Source organism: Oncorhynchus clarkii, chromosome 7 (genome assembly GCF_045791955.1).
Source record: "Oncorhynchus clarkii lewisi isolate Uvic-CL-2024 chromosome 7, UVic_Ocla_1.0, whole genome shotgun sequence".
Classification (NCBI taxonomy): domain Eukaryota; kingdom Metazoa; phylum Chordata; class Actinopteri; order Salmoniformes; family Salmonidae; genus Oncorhynchus; species Oncorhynchus clarkii.
In genome coordinates, this window is record NC_092153.1 from 5,690,384 (window position 1) to 5,699,754 (window position 9,371).

Consider the following 9,371-nt stretch of genomic DNA (forward strand, 5'->3'; position numbering starts at 1 on the left):
CCATACTCCTCACTGGTCTTCTCATTGGCTGTTATACTGCCATAGTCCCCACTGGTCTTCTCATTGGCTGGTATACTGCCATAGTCCCCACTGGTCTTCTCATTGGCTGGTATACTGCCATACTTCCCACTGGTCTTCTTATTGGCTGGTATACTGCCATACAGTAGTAGATGCAGTAGATGGTATCGAGTACAGTATATACATATGAGATGAGTAATGTAGGGTATGTAAACATATAAAAGTGGCATTGTTTAAAGTGGCTAGTGACATACATTTTTCCATTATTAAAGTGCCTGGAGTTGAGTCAGTATGTTGGCAGCAGCCACTCAATGTTAGTGGTGGCTGTTTAACAGTCTAATGGCCTTGAGATAGAAGCTGTTTTTCAGTCTCTCAGTCCCTGCTTTGATGCACCTGTACTGACCTCGCCTTCTGGATGATAGCGGGGTGAACAGGCAGTGGTTTGGGTGGTTGTTGTCCTTGATGATCTTTATGGCCTTCCTGTGACATTGGGTGGTGTAGGTGTCCTGGAGGGCAGGTAGTTTGCCCCCGGTGATGCGTTGTACAGACCTCACTACCCTCTGGAGAGCCTTGCGGTTGTGGGTGGGGCAGTTCCCGTACCAGGCGGTGATACAGCCCAACAGGATGCTCTCGATTGTGCATCTGTAAAAGTTTGGTGACAATCCGAACTTCTTCAGCCTCCTGAGGTTGAAGAGGCGCTGCTGTGCCTTCTTCACCACACTGTCTGTGTGGGAAACCAATTCAGTTTGTCCGTGATGTGTACGCCAAGGAACTTAAAACTTACTACCCTCTCCACTACTGTCCCATCGATGTGGATAGGGGGGTGCTCCCTCTGCTGTTTCCTGAAGTCCACAATCATCTCCTTTGTTTTGTAGGCGTTGAGTGTGAGGTTATTTTCCTGACACCACACTCCGAGGGCCCTCACCTCCTCCCTGCAGGCCGTCTTGTCGTTGTTGGTAATCAAGCCTACCACTGTAGTGTCATCTGCAATCTTGATGATTGAGTTGGAGGCTTGCATAGCCACGCAGTCGTGGGTGAACAGGGAGTACAGGAGGAGTCAGAACGCACCCTTGTGGGATCCCAGTGTTGAGGATCAGCGGGGTGGAGATGTTGTTACCTACCCTCACCACCTGGGGGCGGGCCGTCAGGAAGTCCAGGACCCAGTTGCACAAGGCGGGGTCGAGACCCAGGGTCTCGAGCTTGATGACGAGTTTGGAGGGTACTATGGTGTTAAATGCTGAGCCGTAGTCGATGAACAACATTCTCACATAGGTATTCCTCTTGTCCAGATGGGTTAGGGCAGTGTGCAGTGTGGTTGAGATTGCATCGTCTGTGGACCTATTTGGGCGGTAAGCAAATTGGAGTGGGTCTAGGGTGTCAGGTAGGGTGGAGGTGATATGGTCCTTGACTAGTCTCTCAAAGCACTTCATGATGACGGAAGTGAGTGGTTTAGTCGTTTAGCTCAGTTACCTTAGCTTTCTTGGGAACAGGAACAATGGTGGCCCTCTTGAAGCATGTGGGAACAGCAGACTGGGATAAGGATTGATTGTATATGTCCGTAAACACACCAGCCAGCTGGTCTGCGCATGCTCTGAGGATGCGGCTTGGGATGCCGTCTTGGCCAGCAGCCTTGCGAGGGTTAACACGTTTAAATGTTTTACTCAGGTCGGCTGCAGTGAAGGAGAGTCCACAGGTTTTGGTCGCGGGCCTTGTCAGTGGCACTGTATTGTCCTCAAAGCGAGCAAAGAAGTTGTTTAGTCTGTCTGGGAGCAAGACATCCCGGTCTGTGACGGGGCTGGTTTTCTTCTTGTAATCCGTGATTGACTGTAGACCCTGCCACATACCTCTTGTGTCTGAGCTGTTGAATTGTGACTCTACTTTGTCTCTATACTGACGCTTAGCTTGTTTGATTGCCTTGCGGAGGAAATAGCTACACTGTTTGTATTCGGTCATGTTTCCGGTCACCTTGCCTTGGTTAAAAGCAATGGTTCGCGCTTTCAGTTTCGCGCAAATGCTGCCATCAATCCACAGTTTCTGGTTTGGGAATGTTTTTTGCTGTGGGTACGACATCGCCGATGCACTTGCTAATAAACTCGCTCACAGAATCAGCGTATTCATCAATGTTGTTTGACGCAATGTGGAACATATCCCAGTCCACGTGATTGAAGCAATCTTGAAGCATGGAATCAGATTGGTCGGAGCAGCGTTGAACAGACCTGAACGCGGGAGCTTCCTGTTTTAGTCTCTGTTTATAGGCAGGGAGCAACAAAATGGATTCGTAGTCAGCTTTTCCGAAAGGAGGGCGGGGGAAGGCCTTATATGCGTTGCGGAAGTTAGAATAACAATGATCCAGGGTTTTACCAGCCCTGGTAGCACAATCGATATGCTGATAGAATTTAGGGAGTCTTGTTTTCAGATGAGCCTTGTTAAAATCCCCAGCTACAATGAATGCAGCCTCAGGATATGTGGTTTCCAGTTTACATAGAGTAAAATAAAGTTCGTTCAGGGCCAACAATGTGTCTGCTTGGGGGGGAATATATGCCCCTGTGATTATAATCGAAGAGAATTCTCTTGGTAGATAATGCGGTCAATATTTGATTGTGAGGAATTCTAAGTCAGGTGAAAAGAAGGACTTGAGTTCCTGTATGATGTTATGATCACACCACGTCTCGTTAATCATAAGGCATACCCCCCCCCCCCCCCCCCCCCCCGCCCCTCTTCTTACCAGAAAGATGCTTGTTTCTGTCGGCGATGCGTGAAGAAACCAGCTGGCTGTGCCGACTCCGATAGCGTGTCTCGAGTGAGCCATGTTCCCGTGAAACAAAGAACGTTACAATCTCTGATGTCTCTCTGGAAGGCAACCCTTGCTCGAATTTCATCAACTTTGTTGTCAAGAGACTGGACATTGGCGAGTAGTATGCTCGGGAGCGGTGCGCGATGTGTCTCCGGAGCCTGACCAGAAGACCGCTTCGTCTGCCCCTTTTACGGTGTCGTTGTTTTGGTTCGCCGGCTGGGATCCGATCCATTGTCCTGGGTGGTGGGCAAAACAGAGGATCCGCTTCGGGAAAGTTGTATTCCTGATTGTAATGATGGTGAGTTGACTCTTATATCCAGTGGTTCCTCCCGACTGTATGTAATAAAACCTAAGAATACCTGGGGTACCAATGTAAGAAATAACATGTAAAAAACCAAAATACTGCATAGTTTCCTAGGAACGCGAAGCGAGGCGGCCATCTCTGTCAGAAGCTTACAAGAAATGCTGCTATGCCCTGCGACAAACCATAAAACAGGCAAAGAGTCAATACAGGGCTAAGATTGAATCATACTACACCGGCTTTGATGCTCTTCTTATGTGGCAGGGCTTACAAACTATTACAGACTACAAAGGGAAGCACAGCAGCGAGATGCCCAGTGACACGAGCCTACCAGACGAGCTAAATCACTTCTATGCTCGCTTCGAGGCAAGCAACACTGAGGCATGCATGAGAGCATCAGCTGTTCCAGACGACTGTGTGATCACGCTCTCCGTAGTCAACGTGAGTAAAGACTTTTAAACAGGTCAACATTTACAAGGCTGCAGGGCCAGACGAATTACCAGAATGTGTGCTCCGGGCATGTGCTGACCAACTGGCAGATGTCTTCACTGACATTTTCCCTGATTGAGTCTGTAATACCAACATGTTTCAAGCAGACCACCATAGTCCCTGTGCCCAAGAACACAAAGTCAACCTGCCAAAATGAGACCCATAGCACTCACGTCCATAGCCATGAAGTGCTTTGAAAGGCTGGTAATGGCTCACACCATTATCCCAAAAAGCCTAGACCCACTCCAATTTGCATACCGCCCAAACAGATCCACAGATGATACAATCTCTATTGCACTCCACATTGCCCTTTCCCACCTGGACAAAAGGAACAAGTATGTGAGAATGCTATTCATTGACTACAGATCTGCGTTCAACACCATAGTACCCTCAAAGCTCATCATTAAGCTAAGGATCCTGGGACTAAAAACCTCCCTCTGCAACTGGATCCTGGACTTCCTGACAGGCCGCCCCAAGGTGGTGAGGGTAGGTAGCAACACATCTGCGACGCTGATCCTCAACACGGGTGCGTGCTCAGTCCCCTCCTGTACTCCCTGTTCACCCATGACCGCATGGCCAGGCACGACTCCAACACCATCATTAAGTTTGCAGACGACACAACAATTGTAGGCCTGATCACTGACAACGACGGGACAGCCTGTAGGGAGGAGGTCAGAGATCTGGCCGGGTGGTGCCAGAATAACAACCTATTCCTCAAAGTAACCAAGACTAAGGAGATGATTGTGGACTACAGGAAAAGGAGGACCGAGCACGCCCCCATTCTTACCGACGGGGCTGCAGTGGAGCAGGTTGAGAGCTTGGTGTCCACATCACCAACAAACTAGAATGGTCCAAACACACCAAGACAGTCGTGAAGAGGGCACGACAAAGCCTATTCCCCCCCAGGAAACTAAAAGGATTTGTCATGGGTCCTGTGCTCCTCAAAATGTTCTACAGCTGCAACATCGAGAGCATCCTGACTGGTTGCATCACTGCCTGGTACGGCAATTGCTCGGCTTCTGCCGCAAGGCACTACAGAGGGTAATGCGTATAGCCCAGTACGTCACTGGAGCTAAGCTGCCTGCCATCCAGGACCTCTACACCAGGCGGTGTCAGAGGAAGGCCCTAAAATTTGTCAAAGACCCCAGCCACCCCAGTCATAGACTGTTCTCTCTACTATCTAATGGCAAGCGGTACCGGAGTGCCAAGTCTAGGACAAAAAGGAATCTCAACAGTTTTTAACCCAAGCCATAAGACTCCTGAACAGGTAATAAAATGTTACCTCTGACTATTTGCATTGTGTGCCCCCCAACCCCTCTTTTTACGCTGCTGCTTCTCACTGTTTATCATATCTGCTTAGTCACTTTAACTATACATTCATGTACATAATACCTCAATTGGGCCGACCAACCAGTGCTCCCGCACATTGGCTAACGTGGCTATCTGCATTGTGTCCCACCACCCACCACCCGCCAACCCCCTCTTTTACTCTACTGCTACTCTCTGTTCATCATATATGCATATTCACTTTAACCATATCTACATGTACATACTACCTCAATCAGCCTGACTAACCGGTGTCTGTATGTAGCCTCGCTACTTTTATAGCCTCGCTACTGTATGTAGCCTGTCTTTTTACTGTTGTTTTTATTTCCTTACTTACCTATTGTTCACCTCATACCTTTTTTGCACTATTGGTTAGAGCCTATAAGTAAGCATTTCACTGTAAGGTCTACTACACCTGTTGTATTCGGTCCATGTGACAAATACACTTTGATTTGATTTGATTTTGTAATCAGGTTATGGATTGGTGTGAGCATTTGATTCCCATTGGTGTTGATTCTATTGAGAGCCCGCTGTTTTATATCCTCTAAATGTCAGATTTGGGCTATTTACATCCTTCACACAGGCAAATGGTTATTGATTCCAGCAATGAAAAATGGGGGAGCTGAATCAAATGAAAAAACATAAAGGGAGAGAGGAGGGGGAGGAGGGAAGGAGGTCAGGTGGGAGAGGGGGGGAGAACGAGAGTGTTTTTGTGTACGTGTGCTTGTGCTTGTATTTGTGCATATGTTTATATGTGGGTGTGTGTGTGTGTGTGTGCTTGTTTGTGTATGTGTTCTCTCTCTCTCTCTCTCAATCTCACACTGATGACTGGCATCTTCTCTGACTCTTCCTGCATTAAAGCATTTCCCCAGACGTGTCCTGGTTCAGATGAAGGCTGTGTGATGCTAATATAAATATTGAAGCTGGGGTAGAACCCTCTTCCTTAATGATCTCTACCATATGCTCCATCCCCCTGTTCTGCATGGATCCCTCCCTCCCTCCCTCCCTCCCTCCCTCCCTCCCTCCCTCCCTCCCTCCCTCGCTCCCTCCCTCCCTCCCTCCCTCCCTCCCTCCCTCTCTCTCTCTCTCTCTCTCTCTCCCCCCTCCCTCCCTCCCTCCCTCCCTCTAGCTCTTTCTCCCTCTCACTGTCTCTCCTTCCCTTTCTTTCTTTTTCTCTCCCTTTATTCCGCAATCCCTCTCTTCCGCTCTCTCTCTCTCCCTCCCTCCTTTCCACCACCCCATGATCAGAAAAAGCCACCAGCACCCCCCTCCCCCCTTCCCTCCCTCCCTGCTACATTAACTACAAACCTAATTTTCCCACAAAGAGAAGCCATGGGCTGAAAATTGGTTGGGACGAGTCATTAAACCCTCATCTCACCCTTCTCCTCCCCCTCCTCCCCCCATGACCCCCTCCGTTATACAAAGGACCCCCCCACCTGTGTCGGTGATGGCAGATATCGTCCCCCCGCCTGCTGAGAAATGATTGGGGCGATGAGGGTGCTAATGCTGCGGAATAGTGGTGGTGTGAGAGTGTGTGTGTGTGTTGAGCTGGTAATTGATGGTGACTGGTCAAGACGCATGGTCGAGGCCAGGGGGGAGAGAGGGAGGGGGAGGGGGGAGAGGTGAAGAAAGAGAGAGGGAGAGAGGGAGGGAGGGAGGGGGAGGTGAAGATAGATGGAGGTTGGGAGAGAGGGAGGGGAAGAAGGGGAAGTAAAGAAAGAGGGAGAGAGAGAGGGGGGAGGGTAGGGGAAGTGAAAAAAGAGGGATGGTAGGAGGGAGGGAAGGAGGGTGAAGTGAAGAAAGAGGGATGGTAGGAGGGGAGAAGGAGGGAGGGTGGTAGAGGTGAAGGTAGAGGGATTGAGGTAGGGAGGGAGGGAGTTAGGTAGAAGTAAAGGAAGAGGGATGGTAGGAGGGAGGGATAGAGGGAGAGATGGAGGGAGAGAGGGAGAGTGTGAGTGGGAGGTGAATAAAGAGGGTGTGTTGGCTGTGACTATGAACATGTAAGAGAAGGTGTGGTACCAGGAACCTGGCTGACTTCAGACGTGTTGCTCAAATGAGAAGGAGTTATTGGAAGCATACCTGGGCGCCTGCCACAGAGGGGTTGGAGGAGGTATCCAATCATTACAAAGTGATCAGGGTCACTACTTTCTAACTCTGTCTATGTTTACTTCTGTGTCTCTGTCTGGAAGTGGGCCCAAGTTTGACACCCTTAAATGTATTTCTAATGGAAATGAGGACATTGTTTTCAGAGTGTACTGTAGTATGGGTTATCTGCTCTTACCTTTATCATTGTGTTTGTCTGTGGTTTTCTATCGACTGGGTGGCAGTGGGGTTCTCTGACTCTGGCCTGGAATCCTACAGCAACAGGTCCAACTGCATTGAGAACAGCCAAGCAGAGCCACAGCTGCATCTGCACAGCGCCACACACAGCTCCAATACTGCAGTATAGGGCCACGTTGGACTGTGGTTTATTTGAAGAGTGTGAGTAGGTTTGTTACCATGTCAGCAGCACCACGTAGCTCTGTGAGGAAGGCTTTAGAGAGGGACTTGAGATGGTAGTTAGGCTTCATCCCCAATAGCAATGATTCCTAGAACATTGATAACCTACTTTGTTCTGTTATGTATTCACACTTTATGATTGCATTTGTCAAAATGTTATCTCTGTATTGCATGTATGGTATGATTGACTGCTTTTATACCTTGTGCAATACCAAGACAGATCCTAACAACTGTGATGGATGGCAATGACACTTCCTGGCTCTGGCTCTCAATCACTTCAACAGGTCTCTGTTTCAGAATATCAAAGCCACAGCTACAACTGTTACAAATCCACACGGCTCCAGGCTAGTAGTCTGACTATTACAGTACAGAGTCACTCTGGACCTTCATATATTTGAAGAGAGTCTTTACAGTATATAGTCACCCTGGACCATGTACTTGAAGAGAGTCTTTACAGTATATAGTCACCCTGGACCATGTACTTGAAGAGAGTCTTTACAGTATATAGTCACCCTGGACCATGTACTTGAAGAGAGTCTTTACAGTATAGAGTCACTCTGGACCTCCATGTATGTGAAGATAGCCGGAGTAGGATTGTTTCTCTGTCAGCAGCAGTCCCTAGCTCTGTGAGAGAGTCTTTACAGTATAGAGTCACTCTGGACCTTCATGTATTTGAAGATAGCCGGAGTAGGTTTGTTTCTCTGTCAGCAGCAGTCCCTAGCTTTGTGAGAGAGGATTTAAAGAGGTAATGATGATAATGATGATGATGATGGCGAAGGTGATGAGATGACAGTTAGACAGGCAGGCTTTTCCCTGGTAGACAGAGAGAACAGTAATGATAAGACCTGTCACGGACGCATCTAGCTCACATATTTAGTTTGTGGAAAAAAAACCCAACTAAAGCGACTAAATATTTACCAAGGAGCATCCATGCCTAGCAAACAACACAATGAGAGGTGATGCATGACCGTACTCTGTTAAATAACAGCTGCTCTGTGAAATGCTGCACAGCACATCTCTTCAAAACAGATCTCCTCATATCAAGGTTCTTAGCATTACGTCATCATGGACCTTACAGCAGTGCTCTCTGCATCAGGCGTGTTAGTTAGCTAGAGGACACGCGTGTTCTGTTCTATTGGGGACACGTATGTTGTATTGGTTCTGTTCGCTGGGCGTGCAGCCAGGTCACCTGGGATACGAGTCAGTATTCCACGTCCATCCATGTCTGAGGACGATGGAGATGATGTGGAAACCGGCCACTAGGGGCAACAGTGAGGGCTGTTACCTTCAAGTAGGTTTCGGTTAAGCGAGGGCATGGTGGATGGGTGTAAGCATCTGCCTCTGGTGCCAAAGGTTGCATGTTTGAATCCAGCAATAAAGTCTATCCCAAGCCTTAACCTTTACCTTAACCATTCAGAGGTCATGCCTAAAATGTGCAGTTTTGTCACTCAACACAATACCATAGAGGTCTCACGTTTTGAGGCAGCGTGCAATTAGCATGCGGACTGAAGGAATGGCCAGAGCTATTGCCAGAAAATTGAATGTTCATTTCTTTACCATAAGCCACCTTCAATGTCGTTTTAGAGGATTTGGCAGTACGTCTAACCGGGCTCACAACCACAGACCACGTGTACGGCGTTGTGGGGATGATCGACATGTACGACAGCGTGTTCCAGTTCCAGCAACTTCGCACAGTCGTTGAAGAGGAGTGGGACAACATTCCACGGGCCACAATCAACTCTATGTGAAGGAGACGTGTCAACCTGCATGAGTTCAGACGGTGGTTACTCCAGACACTGACTGGTTTTCTGATCCACGCCCCTACCTTACCTTTTTTTAAGGTATCTGTGACTAACAGATGCATATCTGTATTCTCATGTGAAATCCATAGATTAGGACCTAATTCATTTTTTTTAATTGACTGATTTCCTCATATGAATTGTT

The 9,371-nt window shown here is 48.2% G+C and overlaps 1 protein-coding gene across 1 annotated transcript in view; it reads left to right on the plus strand.

Moving 5' to 3' along the window:
* The first annotated feature begins 8,661 nt into the window (after nt 1-8,661).
* The window catches only part of LOC139413985 (protein unc-80 homolog), a 48,914-nt gene continuing 48,204 nt past the window's right edge, over nt 8,662-9,371 (plus strand). Inside the window, exon 1 of the mRNA XM_071161870.1 lies at nt 8,662-8,698. Within this exon, the coding sequence (XP_071017971.1) occupies nt 8,662-8,698 (37 nt within the window). The remainder of the gene's footprint in view (nt 8,699-9,371) is intronic.